This window comes from Arachis ipaensis, chromosome B1 (assembly GCF_059453495.1).
Source record: "Arachis ipaensis isolate K30076 ecotype BB chromosome B1, ASM5945349v1, whole genome shotgun sequence".
Lineage (NCBI taxonomy): Eukaryota > Viridiplantae > Streptophyta > Magnoliopsida > Fabales > Fabaceae > Arachis > Arachis ipaensis.
Genome location: NC_142436.1, coordinates 4,980,720 through 4,996,418, shown reverse-complemented (window position 1 = coordinate 4,996,418; position 15,699 = coordinate 4,980,720). Strand labels below are relative to the sequence as shown.

The window sequence follows — 15,699 nt, the reverse complement described above, 5'->3', positions numbered from 1 at the left end:
ACTGAGCTTGAAATCAAAAAGAAAGAAGAAAAGGAGATGTAATGCATGAGAAATTGAGTTTATTTTTTTAAGAGTAGCCTCATTTATTCAAATGTGGTGGTATTTTCTGTGACTCTGAATGCATGACATGAACAGTGCATATTTAAATTTGAATCAAAGAATGTTAATGTACAAGGAACAGTAATTTAGAGAACTATTATGAATTCTCTGCAAAAAGTAAAAGTTTAATCCTTGAAGCAAAAGAAGCAGCAAAAGATAAAAATAAAAGTAAGGTCCAAGGCTCTGAGCATCAATGACTAGGGAGGTCAGACATGATTAAAAGTTCAAAGAGTTGTTTCCCTAGTCATATACTTGTAGTGTGATTGTGTCAAGTAATCCTCGAGACAGAACACTAAGAGTCGAGATCAATTGCATTTAACAGAGTATGCCAAAGGCTTTGAACACCACTATCTGGGAGTAACTGAAAAAAAAAATCAGAACTTAGAGAGAGTTCTCCAATTAAGTGCTTGTGGTGTTTCTGTGTCAAGTGAAGCTTGAGACAAAACATTTAAAGTCACGGCTAGGTCAAGATGCAAAGCACCAAAGAAAAGAGAATCAAAGAAAAATTGCTGTGTTCAAGGGTTAAATTGAAGTACAAAAGATTAGAGAATTCATAATATTATCCGGATTCTAATTCCAAATGACAGTGACATCCTTCTGATTCAAAGGAGAGTGAGATACCAAAACTATTCAGGATTGCAGCTGTAAACCCCACTGCAAGAAGAGACATGAGCTTAATCGAACTCTCATTCTCATGCAAATTCACATCCTAAGCCTATATTAGTTTTGGTTGCTTGAGAACAAGTAAAAATTCAAGTTTGGTGCTGTGATGCGTGAGAATCTTTCCTATATTTTCCTAGTGAATTTACATTTAATTTGTAGAGTTAATTAAGAATTAATTATTTTTTAGCCACTATGGATGCTACTTTGAGTCTTGTGCCATTGTGTTTATTTTAGGTAGCATTCGGCTGGATTTGATGGAGTTTCTGCAGAACAAGAATTAAAGGAGATAACCAGCGAGGAGCGACGCGCACGCGCACCTGACGCGTGCGCGTGATTTGAAGATTTGCACGGCGATGCGTGCGCGTACCTGACGCGTATGCGTGACACACGAAGAAGACCATCGACGCGTACGCGTGACATGCGCCACGTGCAGAAAACGCTGGAGGCGATTTCTGGGCTGTTTTTGACCCAGTTTTCGGCCCAGAAGACACAGATTAGAGGCTATGGAATGGAGGACTCAGGGGAACACTCCCCGTTATTTTCCAAGTTAGGCATGGATCCTACGAAGCAAGTGGCCCCATCCATTAATTGAAGACTTGCTGATTATTTAATTAATTCTGATTTAAACTTTATTTTTATCTTTAAAATAGGAAAAGATATTATTTTAGTTTTAGAAATTAGATTTTTAAATTAATTAGGATTAGATATAAAAGAGAAAAGAAACTTCTTTTTTGGGAATTATTCCACCTCAGCCCAATTTACAGTTTACCAGAATCCTAGTTTTTCACTCTGAACCATGAGCAACTAAACCTCTATTGTTAAGGTTAGGAGCTCTGTCTATTTGTATGAATTGATTCTATTACTTTTCTATTTTAATTCATGTACAGATTTATAATTTAAGAATTATTTTCGTTCTTTATCTTATGAATTTGGGTGGAACGGAAGTATGACCCTCTTTCTAATTGAGTTCTTGTATAACTTGGAAAAGCTCTTTACTTGAATAATAGCTTGAAAACAATTTCTCCTAAATTCTAATTATCTGGACTTAACGGGATACGTGACATATAATCCTCTTATATTTGGATAATTAGGATTTTTGTGGCATAATAACTAGAATTAAACTTCACCCTCTAATTGGAATTAATTGATCAAGGAATTGGCAGTTAATGAGAGTTAGAGGAGACTAGAAAGGTCTAAGGAATTAAGGTTTAGTCACATATAGTTTGCCATGAATTAAATCTTGCATGATTAAAATAGTTAGTAAGAAAAGTCAATCCGAAAAATAGATAACTCTGAAACCTTAACTGTTTTCTCCATATATTATTCACAACTTATTTACTGCTTGCTTTATTAATTTTCTGAATTTACTGTTTAATGCTTTTGAACACCAAAACACTCTTTTCTGTTTGTCTAACTAAGTAAATCATTTAACCATCGTTGTTTAGTCCATCAATTTTCGTGGGATCGACCCTCACTCACCTGAGGTATTACTTGGTACAACTCGGTGCACTTGCCGGTTAGTTTGAGGTTAGAAATTTCGCACCAGTGATGAATGGTTAATGTGAAAGAATTTGGAGTAAATTGGGATAGATACCATAAAAAGCAACTAAAAATTAGGAATAATGATATTTAATTTACATTTTTAATACATATTGGGCCAAATAAACAGCCTATTGTACATATTGTATAGATATTTCATTGTCTTCCTAGCGGGACTCAATTACAGTTAATTGATTGATATACATTATAATAAATTGTGTGATATTTAAATATCTAATCAAATTAATTAGTTGATATAATTAATTTATCGTAATGAATTGTATTCAAAGAATTAAAAAAATAAATTGAGAAACACACTTAAAAGCATGTCATGTCAACTTTATCATTAAATGCAGAAATTTAATTTTTATATAATAGAATAGATAGATAGATGAGTAAAAGAGGGCATTATAAATTGTAACCCTAATTTAACAGCTACAAGTAGATCAGAAGACAAGATATCAAAATGTACATCGCAACTAGAATTACAATCTCTTTGTCAAAATAAATCGGACAAAAACTGGCAGAAAATTCCAGTCCAAAAAATAAGAAATGTACCCACAACAGCAGATTTGAATATTGGTAACGGATGAAAACTTTTATAATAATAATAATAATAATAATAATAATAATAATAATAATTAATAATTATTATTATTATTATTATTATTATTATTATTATTATTATTATTATTGTACATATATTTAGTGCGTTTAATCCATGTTTTCTGATTATTCATGATGTGGGCTGAGAGATGAAGTATTGGGCCTGTAATTCTTACATACACATTAAACCACATTTAGTCTTTTAACCCAATATAATAAATGTTTGTCATCATATTAATGTACCCAAAATCAATTAAACAGGGAAGAATCCCTAGAAGACAGCTATAAAGAAGGGCAGTCCGGCCTGAAATTCGATAGCAAAAATTTTAGTTAATGCCTGAGAAAATCTGACCAAAAAAAAAAAATGCCTGAGAAAAAAATTGTCTATTCCTTGTAGCCTTCATAATACTCTTCGACTTCATCTGAGTATCCTTACAGTTATGTAGAGTAACTCGAATTTGAAAAGCTGATTCTACAGCTGAACTTATCCAGTATCGACAAAGGGAACATTTCATAGAGGATCAAAGTAAAGGTATATTCTAACTCCTTACTGCTGTTAGTGCTGTCAATGTGTCATATCATTCCTTACATGCATGGTTTACATTCTCATATAGTTTTCCTGTGCAGACAAAGAGAACTTCTGTAGTCAAGGACTTGCTTTCGCTGCATGCAAGGATGTATAATCATTGAACTAGTAAGCACTCGCATTGCATCATTTCTTTCTTGTATCTTTTTCCAAGTAACTTTTGCTGCTGACAACTTGTTCTGTTGATAAGATGATAAAATCTACCATGGCGCAAGTGTATGGTATAGCCTTGAAGGATACAGCTCATATGGGAAACTCAATATAGGAACCTGATAATTGATATCATGATCAGTTGGTCACTGAGATCCCCATTTGTTCTGAGTTTGAATTACAAATGTTCTTCACTCACTATTTGTGCTCGACGATTTCCTTTCCTTTTAGAAGTTCATATGTCAGAATGTCAGTAAGTAATGTGTGATTAAGTGTAAGATGGAAAGATGTTGTCATACTGGAGATGTTCTTGTGACACAACCATCACTAGACACTATGCAAGTAATGTTTTTTGGTTTCTAAAAGTGGTTTAGATTCTATTTATTAATTGCGGCATATTCGGTGTTGTATACAACCATGTTTCTCTTTGTTCTCTTTTATGCACTTGATCACTAGTAGGAAGTAGTAAAGATTTTTTTTTTTTGGCTTAAAATGATTATACTTGATCACCTGAATGTGTGGCAAAAATTTGCCATCTTTTTGGGTATAGTTATATTATGTTTTAATTTTTCTGACTTTTAAACCATAATTTCTTAGTTTAATAAATGGTATGAAAATATCTTATTTACTTGATGAAGATTAAAGTGTTGAAGTTATTCTTTCTTTTACTTTGTCAAGTGTGAAGTCAACTTTTTTGGAGAGAAAAGATAACAATAGCAATCTACACTTGTTTAAAGTTCCATAGCTTTTGTCCTAGCTTAGCCTTCTTGTCATGGTGTTTGTTCTCCACTATTAAAAAAGGGTTAAGTTTAATAAAAAGTAACTTTTGTGATAAATTAGCAAGTAGCAACCAAATAATCTGAAGATTGAGGAAATTGAAAGAATGAAGAGTGAAAGTTTTTCTAATGATAAAAAAAATGCATATACATTTTGCTGTCAATTTACTGGTATCGAATAACATAAATTGCAGCAAACCATTAACTGTCTCAACTTATTACTAACACAGATATATCTCTTTTCTCTAACATCAAGTTTAGTATAAACTTCAAGCAATTAAACTTGCGCTCACTGTTTTTAAAAATAAAAAAAGAAAAAAAAATGGGAGATGAATAAATGGCATCATTATTGGTGGGTAAAAGTAATTGCAGACAGAAGCATGGGTGCTATTATGTATTAATCTTTGTCTTATCTGTTTATATGGAGAAAACACTCTCTTATGTAACCTGCATCTTTTCTCAAAGACTTTTAGTACACAATACTAAAGTAGATAATGGAATCAAGATATATAGTTTAGCGTTTTTGATATTATGTGTTTGAGAGAACACAGGCTGATAGTAATATGAAGTTGTGTAAATTGATATGAATTGTTGTCATACAAAAATATAAACTCCTGAAATATAAGAAAATGTAAACTTACTCCTAAGAGATCATATAAGATACTGTCTTATTTTCAGGTACAATTAGGATAATATAAAACATTTTCATATATTCTAAAGACTTTGTTTTTTATTTTAATCTTCTATTTTTTTCCCCACAGAATCCTAGAAACGCAGAACACTGAAAATAAAAGTAGAAAATGGAAACAGCAAGAAAACAGACTATTGGAGTTTTGTTCTTGTTTTGCTTGGATTTTCCTACCTCCATCTTGAATCTGTTTTTCAAGCAGGGTTAGTTGGAGAAAAAGGTCACCAGTTATGGATACCATGCTTCTTAGGTTGCTTGGTTGGTTAAGAATACTTGCATGAGGCATAATATAGTTAACATCTCAGATTCTGATCACTTTTGTATCAGCTTAATTTTCATTATAGGATTGCTCCACTGAAGAACAAGAAAATAAAAAAGTGTATATTTGTTGTTGTATTATATTGGGGATGGAGGGATTTGCTGTGAAGGGTAAACTGTAAATGATCAATGTTATATGAAGAGATTTGTAAAAGTAGTTCAGTTCTTGTTATTTTCAATTAATCCCAAAAAAGAAAAATAAAAAATAAAATATGTTGGAAATTCTCTACAGTGGATTAATCCAACTTAACAAAGATTAATCAGCTTTCAGTATATTTTGAAGATTGTTGGTTCAGACACACAATAAGATAATCTAAACCAAGGCAGGCAACAACAAAATTCTGTGCAGAAAGAGTGCAACATTGTAAATAAATTGTTTTTGTGTTTTATCTTTATACATATAATTAACAAAATAGAAATGGAACGTCTTATTTAAAAAACAGATTTATGTTGAAACTATAATTAAAAAGGGAGCATATGCATGTGACATGAATTAACACTATAATTTGTCTAGTAAAATGAGAATAGTGATTTAAAAAAAAAAAAATTTGCATTGTACTATTTTTTAATGGTATAAAAGATACATATTTTTTTACTTCATTGTTTATTATTTTTTATACCAAAAGGAAAATCACACATGTAAGACAGAACATTATGTATATAACAGTTGTTTTTGGTATATAGAACTGTGAATGGTAGGTGAGAAATAAATAAATGTAGAAGTGGATATTGATATTGATGATACTTAGCATTGATAAACATAAACATTTTGCACTTAAAGAGCTGTTGTAGGGAGCATTAAAAAAAATGGACAAGATCAGAAGGAATCCATCATCGTATTGCAGAGCATAATATTAAAATATCCTCTTAGGAACCATCCAACAGCTTTTGAGGAAGAAAGCATCCCAAGGAAAAACCCTCTTAAAATAAAATTGTTTCTTTGGAGTAGGTGAAGTCAAGCTCTTATATTAAACAAATCATCAGTGGCATCTTTTGTCCAACTAGTGGGTATTTCCATGAATAATTTTAGTACCACTTGCCTTGAAGACCAATCATCTTTAAGTTAATATCAGCAGAGCATAATATACTTCACCTGCTGCATCTATTTCTTTACTATTTTTGAGATTAACTGAGTTTACTGCAAACTACATCCATTTCCTTTTCCCTTCCTCATTTCCCTCTGATATCACTTGATCTTGAGAGACATGGCTGCAGCACTTGTAGGTGGAGCTGTTCTGTCTTCCATTTTTAATGTTGTTTTTGACAGGATGTCCTCGCCTGAAGTTGCCAACTGGATCAAAGGGAAGAAGCTTACCCAGAAGCTGCTTGAAAGGTTGAAGACTACTCTTTATTCTGTTCAAGCCTTTCTCATTGATGCTGAGCAGAAGCAAATCAAGGAGAGAGCTGTCAAGGACTGGCTCGGTAGTCTCAAAGATGCTATGTATGTTGCTGATGACTTGCTGGATGAAGTCTTCACCAAAGCCGCCACTCAGAAGGATCCAGGTACCTTCTTCTCTCGTTATCTCAATTTGCAAGATAGGGAGATAGCAAACAGGATGGAAGAAATAATTGAGAGGATAGAGTCTATTGTGAAGCAAAAAGACACTCTTGGTCTTAGAGAGATTCCTAAGGAGAACATGTCATGGAGGATCACTACATCTCTAGTTGAAAGATCCAGTATATATGGCAGGGAAAAAGACAAGGAGGCCATAGTGAAGTTGTTGTTGGATGATGATGACACTGGGGATGGTGATATATCTGTGATTCCCATTGTGGGCATGGGAGGAATAGGAAAGACTACTTTGGCCCAATTGGTTTACAATGACGAAAAAGTGAAGGAGAATTTTGATTTTCGAGGTTGGGTTTGTGTGTCTGAAGAGTTTGATGTTATCAAGGTTACCAAGACTATAATTGAGGCAATAACTTCGAGTTCCTGTAACTTGAAAGATTTGAATTTACTTCAACGTGATTTAAAGGAAAGATTGTCAAGACAAAAATTCTTTGTTGTCTTAGATGACGCATGGAATGAGGATTATGAAGATTGGAATAGGCTTCTAAAACCTTTTAAGAATGGGATTAAGGGGAGTAAAATTCTCATAACCACTAGAAGTAAAAAGGTGGCTTCTATGGTGCAAACTGTTTCACCTCATGAACTAGGTTTATTGTCTGATGAAGATTGTTGGTTAGTGTTTTCAAAACATGCACGTCTTTCAACTGAGTCTATGGAAAATTCAACTCTGAAAGAAGTCGGCAAAGCTATTGTAAGGAAGTGTGATGGATTGCCCTTGGCAGCTCAAGCCCTCGGAGGCTTATTGCGTGGAAATTCTGATGTTGAGTATTGGAATCATATATTGAAGAGTGAGGTATGGAAATTCTCCAATGACAAGATAAAAGTTGTTCCGGCTTTAAGAATAAGTTATTACTTTCTTCCTTCATGTTTGAAAGAGTGCTTTGTTTATTGCTCGTTGTATCCAAAAGATTATGAATTTGATAAAGATGAGCTCATCTTGTTATGGATGGCTGAGAATTTTTTACAACCAGTTGGGAAAAACACTTTAGAAGAAGTTGGTGATGAATATTTCGACGAATTAGTTGCGAGATCATTTTTGCAACCTCATAGTAATAAGAAAAATAAATTTGTGATGCATGATCTCGTGCATGATTTGGCAATGATGTTTGCTGGAGAATTCTATTTTAGGGCGGAAGGGCTTGAGAATGCAGTTGAGGTTGATGTTAAAACTCGTCATTTGTCCCATAATGCTAAGGGCAATTATCCAATCTCAAAACTGATGGGAGTTTGTGACAGAATAAAACATACAAGGACATTTCTTGCAATCAATTTGAACGAGTGGATCCCATTTAACATGGAAAACGCACCTTGTATCTTGTTGTCGCATTTGAAGTACTTGAGAGCCTTGTCGTTCAAAAGCTTTCCTCTAGAGTCAGTACCTGATTCAATAGGTGAGTTGATTCATTTGCGTTACTTGGATCTGTCCGAGACCGACATTGTGACATTGCCGGAGTCATTGGGTAACCTCTACAATTTGCAGACCTTGAAGTTGTATCGGTGTAGAAATCTGAAATTGCTACCAGTTGGCATGAAAGACCTTGTAAATTTGCGCCATCTTGATATTGGAGGGACTCAGTTGCATGAGATGCCAAAAGGCATGAGCAAGTTGAAAAATTTGCAGTTTTTAAGCCACTATGTTGTTGGGAAGTGTGACGAGAACAAGGTCACAGAATTGGGAGCACTTGCAAATCTACAGCAATCCATTTCCATTGTCGAATTGGAGAATGTGGTGAACGGCGGTGAAGCTTTGATGGCAAGAATGGCTGATAAGGATGGCATTGATTCTATGATGTTGGGTTGGTCGTTTGATGAAGTAGACGAGGATACAGTTGATTCCCAGATGGAAAGAGATATACTTGACAAGTTACGACCTCATACTAATTTGAAAGGGTTATATATCTCTGGTTACAGGGGTACAACCTTTCCAGATTGGTTGGGACATTCTTCCTACCGCAACATCACCACAATAACACTGTATGGTTGCAGGAATTGTTGCATGCTTCCTTCACTTGGACAATTGCCCTCTTTGAAGCACCTTCAAATTTCAAAATTTGAAAGTGTGGGGATTGTGGGTGCTGAGTTTTACTTTTACGAGAACGATAAATCTTGTGTGGAGACACCACCATTTCAAAAGCTTGAAACTCTTTTGTTTAAGTCAATGCCTTGCTGGAAGGAGTGGCGTTCAATGGTGTTGAATGCATTTCCTCGACTTAGGGAGCTTACGATAAGGAAGTGTCCGTCGTTGAGAGGAGATTTGCCCATTCATCTATCATCTTTGCAATCACTTCAGATTGAGAAGTGCGATGAGCTGAGTTGTTGTGTTCCAAGGGCTCCTGCGATTACCACTCTTTCAATTTCAGGAAAGCATCTAGTGGGGTCTGTGGTGGAGGCCATTACCAACACGCAACTGACTTGCCTCACTTCTTTAAGCATCTCACATTGTTCCTCCCAGATATGGTTTCCAGTGAGTGCTATTCCCCCATCACTACAAGAGTTGAGGATCGAGGGTTGTAGAGAATTAGAATTCCAAATGGATGGCCAACACCACTCACTTCAGGAACTAGACATACGTAGCAGCTGTGATTCACTTGCGTCCTTCTCCTTGTTGGATTCCTTTCCGAATCTCGTGACTGTTGAAATCGAGAAATGTGAAAAGATGGCGTCAATTGTGGTGTCACGCTCTCTTTCATGTCTCCGTTATTTATGGATCAAGTATTGTGGGAGTATGAAATCCGTGTCGACGATATGGATGGCAGCACCTCAGCTAGAGCGTCTCTCATTAGTGGGTTGCCCAGAGATCAATTTGTGTGCTCCAGGAGTTCCACACCATAGCCTCAGATATCTTTTCATCAGCTACTGCGAGAAACTAGTGAGCACTGCAGCATTCATGAATTCACAATTTCAAGGGCTTATTCATCTTTGGATTGAAGGTGAATGTGAGAGTGTGAAGTGTCTCCCAAAGGAAGGTTGGTTGCCTGCCTCCCTTGAGTCTCTCACACTGAGTGGCTTAAGTGTGGAGACGTTGGAATGCAACAGACTTGCCCACCTCACCTCCCTCCATGAATTATCTATTTATGAATGTCCCAAGTTGGAGAATATGGAGGGTGAAAAGCTGCCTGCCTCTCTAAAACAACTCTACATCATTGGTAGCCCTTTGCTGGGTAAACGGTGTGAGATGAAGGACCCACAGCTTTGGCCCAAAATCTCCCACATCCCTGCCATTCGAGTTGATGATAGATGGATTTGGTAATCCAACAACTTCAACAGGTAACTGTTTCTCTCTCTCACAACGTTATTCTGTATTTCCCCAAATACATTTGTTTTCTGCACTAACATTTATACTCTGCATATAAAGTCACTCACTAGCTTTTCATTCTTCATCTGCTTTACAACGTTCTTACTCCACATTGTTCATCAAGAGTATTCACTCATTGCAGTACTCTTACATGCTTTGGTACTTGCTTCAGACCCTTAGGCATCGGAGTTGGGACATGTTGAAATTAGGTTCTTCTTCCAACCTTGATTTAATATTCCTTTTGAATACTCAGAAAGAATGCTGTATCTTACCGTGCTTCATATGTTGCATACCATCAACTATGCAGCAAAGTATCGTATATTATTTTGATTTAATATTTGTTCTCTTTTCTTTCGTTTATTGTTGATGGATTCCTCAATAAGAGAATGACGTTAGTGGCAATTGAAAAAACTTACAATCTTATATGATTGGCTCTAAATTCTTTTATATTTCGTTGAAGTGTGCTATTTCTTTGAGCCTTTTTTACCAAAAGAAAGTTCACGCAAGATAGTTGATTTATCTAAACAAAATTTGCCATAGTTCATGGTTGAAAAATGAATGGTGCTTTTGTTTCTCTGATATGTAGATAAAGTGCAGGTATAATCTAACTCCTCATTGCTGTTAGTGCTGTTAATTCATTGCACCGTTCCTTAAATGCACGGTTTCTATTCTCATGTAGTTTTCGTTTGGAGCTAGAGAGTACTTCTTGTGTGCCAAATGTAAGGGTGGTCTTTTCGGTGGTGTTATGAACTAGTAAAACACCTGCATTGCATTACTTCTTTCATGTATTTCTCTTTTTTTTTCCCCAACTTTTGCTGCTGACAACTTATACATTGAAGTTTATTACAACATTGACTGCTTTTTCTTTTGTTCTGTTGATAAGATGATGAAATCTACCGTGGTGAAAGTGTACAGTATACCCTTGAAGGATACCAGCTCATATGGGAAACAATTCAATATTCGCTTATCCAAAGGCAGAACTGAGATTGAGGCTGCTGATAAGCAAAGAAGGGAGTGCTCTGATATAGGCATCACAATTGGTGCAACAATTTGAAGTTCTTTATGAGGTTCAAGATCCTTGAGAATGCCAAACGGACACTCTCGAGGAGAATGGAAGTCGCGCTGCGACTGCTTCGAAAGAAGTGGCTATGAATCAGTAAAGAAACTTGATATCATGGTCACTGAGATCTCCATTTGATCTGAGTTTGAATTACAAATATTGTTCACTCACTGTTTGTGGTGTATGCTTCTCTTTCCTTTAAGTACTTCATAGTTCTTATGTTAGTAAGTAATGTGTGATTAGTTGTAACATGGAAAGGGCTAACTTAGTTGTACTTGAAGAAGATAGTATTCAATAAATAGTAGATGTTTTTGGCCCCAGTCCTATTCTCTGATGGCAATGCCGAAGGGGGATAGAGGCTGGTCCTTAACCAGGGACTTGATGGCTATGCCGGAAAGTCCTTAGTTGGGAGGTTATTTTTCAAAAAAGAATAAAAGGTGTAAGATGGAAAGATGTTTATGGTTAACAAGAAGTCAAGAATGAAGAATTACATCTTCCAGTGGCTTAATTGCGGTTTATTTGGCACTGTTCTTTGTTTTCTTTTATGCACTGGAAATAAGTAAGATTGCCTACTTTCCCTTAAAATTATTATACTTGATCAACTGAATGTGTGGTGAGACACCCAAAAAAAAAAAAAAAAAAAAAAAAAAAAAAAAAAAAAAAAAAAAAAAAAAAAAAAACTGAATGTGTGGCGAAAGCTTGCAAATCTTTCTCTGGGTTATGATTATAATAAATTCTGTTATTCTAACATAAAAAAACCATTTAGTTTCTAAATTTAAAAAGAATGGTTAGAAAAGATCTTGTTTACATGATGAAGTTACAGGTGCTGAAAACTACGACATAAAAGCAAAAGGAAGAGTTAAGAGAATGAAGTGGGAAAATCTTATTGAAGATAAAATATTAAGGGTATCATGTCAATTGTTTTATACATTTAGATACAAGAGATTTTGTTAAGTGCTCTACAAGTATTTGAATATGTCAAGAAGGTATATCATTTTTCTTTTGTAGGAAATATTTAGTAAATGATACTTTGTGAATTTTTTGTTGGCAACTATTTGTAGATTGTATTAATCTGTAATTGTTTCTATTAACACTACATTATATTGAAAAGGGTATATCAGTTGTACTAATTCAGTGCTATTAATTTCCACTGACAATAAAGAAAGAAATACAATTGAAGTGAAACTTCTAGAGCATGGTTTTCTTTTGGTCCTACTAATTTCATGAATATTTAAATTAATTCTACTTAACAGTATGTCATTAAACATTTTTGGAAGTGTGCTAATTTTGACCTGATATTTTTCCCATTCACATAACTATTCTGAAGTTATGGAAGGATGATTTAGATTACCGGAGGCACCTTTGGAAATTTTATGGAAACAGTTGAATACTGTTTCAAAGAAAATTGTGATTAAAATGTTAAAAATTAAGACACTAACATGTGCTATCAAGTATAGTGGCTGATTGCATGTTTTAAACTCTGCCTTTATTGGTCTTTATTTCTTGCTTTGCTATTTGATTTTGTATTCTCTCTTGCTAAATGCATAATGTTTATGTTAAAGCTCCTTTTTTTTCTGCCAATTCGTATGGAAGGTATGGAATAGTGGGTTTGTAAGTACCACTAATAACATAGTTGAAAACTTTTTCTTATGTGCTTCTATAATTTGTAAACCACCTAATCTTCTTTAATGGCCTCATTTTATTCTCTTGCTAATTAGGATCCCAAAAATCTCAAAATATGTACTATATCATTGTTTCTTTTTTTTTTCAGGAACTGGAAGAGAAGAATGATGCAAAGAAGCAGTTTGTAGCAGATCAAATCAGATGCAGATTAGAAAAGAAATTATACTGTTTCCAGGTCTTAGATCATCCATTGATTTTATGGAGGTATGAGTTATGTCATTTTCCCTCATATTGCAAAACACTTATACCGTAACTTCTTCAATCACTGTAAGAAAACAACAACAAAGTCTTAGCCAACTAGCCTTATTTCTATTATGCTTCTCTAATTACCTCCTATCAAATTTATAGTTGCATCTTTGCTCATGTTAATTTTAGACTTTTAGTACACAACGTGAGAAAGAGATAACAGAAACAGGAATAATTATGCATTTTCTTTTTTGGCAAGAAAGAAGAAAAAGGAGAAAACAAAGGCTAATAGTAGTATGCACTTGTGTAAATTGATATGGAATGTGTAATATAAAGAAATAAAACCAGAACAATCTCCTTTTACAATGAAGTTAAACTCATGAAATGTAAGAAAATGTAAAGATAAGATATTGTCTCTCTTATAAAAAAAATAATTGATGGTAATCAGTGGCTAAGAGAAGGGAGGATTGAATCTTAGCCCCTTTTCGCTGAATATTAATTTCTGGCTTTTAACGAAATTTCAGGAGATATTTCTGTTTTTTTTGTCTTGTATCGAATTAAGAGACACTTTTGTTTTGTCTCGTACCGAGTTAAGAGATATTTTTGTTTTTGTCTCCTAATAAACAGAAACAGAGAAAGGAGTAGGGAAGAAGAATTAACACCAGATATATCCTTAGGAACTAGATACAATGTGGCCTACATCCAATCTCCATCACAACAATGATGGAATTTCACTATTACAAATACCAATATCTCCTTAGGAACTACCCATTTCTATCAGAGACAAATCCAGATTCTACACCCAATCTGAATTTGACTAGGACTCAAAACCTAGCTTTCAACCACATAGTGCTAACCCAACTTGTAAGAGAATCTCCACAGGATCATGACACACAATAGATAGATGTACAAAGAAACTGAGACACCTATGACTTTTTCTCTAATATTGATCACTGTCTTTTTCCTCTCACTGATTTTTTCTTACAAATCTCACCATGTTTGCCTTTTACCATGAGACTCAGACAAACAATACTAAGAAAAAGAAAACAAAATGAACACCATTGAAAGAGAAGAACTCAGGAAGCTCGAGTAGCTATGAGAATTCTGTGCTTTACACTTTTTCTCCCTGATCTCAACCCTTGGCCGTTCACCCTTATTATAGAAGGGAAAGCTTCCAAGATTGAAACCGATTCAACCAAGCAACTTCTTCTCCAACCAAAAACAGCTTCGGTTCGGACAAAGAGAAGAGAGAGGAAAAATAAAAAACCAACATGCATATACCTCTCTCAATCCTTTTCATCAATCTCCTTCAATCTGAGCCTTTGATCTTGACTTTGGCCCTAAGAATAAATTTGGACCCTTGATGAACCTGTGACCCAAAGCTGCTTCTTTCCTTCCATTTTTGCTTTTACCTATGTGTAGCTCAGCGGCTATCTTCTTTCTTTGATGAACAAAAATGAAAATGAACTTTTGCAACTAAGATCTTCTTTCTGATAGAGGGTGATTGTTTCTATTTTTTGTTTCAAAAAATCTTGAAGCCCTTCTTCAAATCATGCCTTCAATAGCAAAAATCTTGCTTTGCGTTTCTTCAGATCTTCACTTTTGAAGAAAGATCTTTACTAGTCTTTTTACTTGATAGCCTTTTTCTTCCATAGCTTTCTGATAACTTCTTCTTTCTTCTCTATGCATGCAATTGAATTTTATCTTTTTAGTTACCAAGGCATGAACTTAATTGAGTTAAAATTTAAAATTCATTAGTCCATGGAAGTACGTAACTGAAGCATGCTTGAAGACTTAGGTCAAATACTTCTTTCTTTGATTTTATGATGGGCCTGGACGATTTTGGGCCAGTTTGGTTTTTCTTCCAACCACTTGAATTAAATATGTGATAAGCTTTCACTTGCTTGGAAAACGGGCTTCCATTTTCTGGCCCATTAGAAAATTAATTTTTCCTGCACAATAACAAAAACATCGAACAAACAATTGGAGACAAATAATTTAATAATTTTTTAATCAATGTTTAATAATGTTTGACCATCAAATTTAATACAAATTTTCCAAACTCAACAATAATAAAAGCTATTGTGCCTTATTTTTATATATGATTAGGATAATCTGAAACTTTTTCACATATTCTAAACAATTTTTTTTTCTATTGTTTTCCCACGAAATAAAAAAAAACAGTGGAAATAAAAGTAGAAATTGGTAATACACGATTGGAATTTGGTTTTTCATTTGATTGGATTTTTCTACATCTTGAATGTGTTTCTCAAGCAGGGTTGGAGAAGAAGTCACCAGTTATGGATACCATTCTGCTTAGGTTGCTTGGTTGGTAGGAAACACTTGGACGAGGCATAATACAATTAACTAAGATTAAGTTGGTCATAATTATTGGCGGGTGAAGTTGTTAAAAATTTTGTTACGTGTTTTGGAAATTCTTGGACATACTGAAAAATATGGGAAAAATTCAAACCATAACA

General features: G+C 34.5%; 1 protein-coding gene across 3 annotated transcripts; it reads left to right on the top strand.

Moving 5' to 3' along the window:
* The first annotated feature begins 5,961 nt into the window (after nt 1-5,961).
* Nucleotides 5,962-11,868, top strand: LOC107606061 (putative disease resistance RPP13-like protein 1). 3 transcript variants are annotated; one of them, XR_001612616.3, is made up of 3 exons: nt 5,963-10,262; nt 10,433-10,499; nt 11,174-11,868. XR_001612616.3 is itself a non-coding variant. In XM_088500909.1 (2 exons), exon 1 carries the CDS (start codon nt 6,631-6,633, stop codon nt 10,243-10,245), a length of 3,615 nt encoding a protein of 1,204 aa, XP_088357035.1. In that variant the 5' UTR covers nt 5,962-6,630; the 3' UTR covers nt 10,246-10,262; nt 10,433-11,868. The 3 variants fall into 3 exon arrangements, 2 of the variants coding, with proteins under 2 accessions (XP_088357035.1, XP_016163765.1); XM_088500909.1 differs by having other exon boundaries at nt 5,962-10,262; nt 10,433-11,868; XM_016308279.3 differs by lacking the exon at nt 10,433-10,499.
* Nucleotides 11,869-15,699: the final 3,831 nt, after the last annotated feature.

Coding starts and splice junctions, on each gene's coding strand:
- LOC107606061 (XM_088500909.1), top strand. CDS start 6,631: ATGGCTGCAGCACTTGTAGGTGGAGCTGTTCTGTCTTCCATTTTTAAT.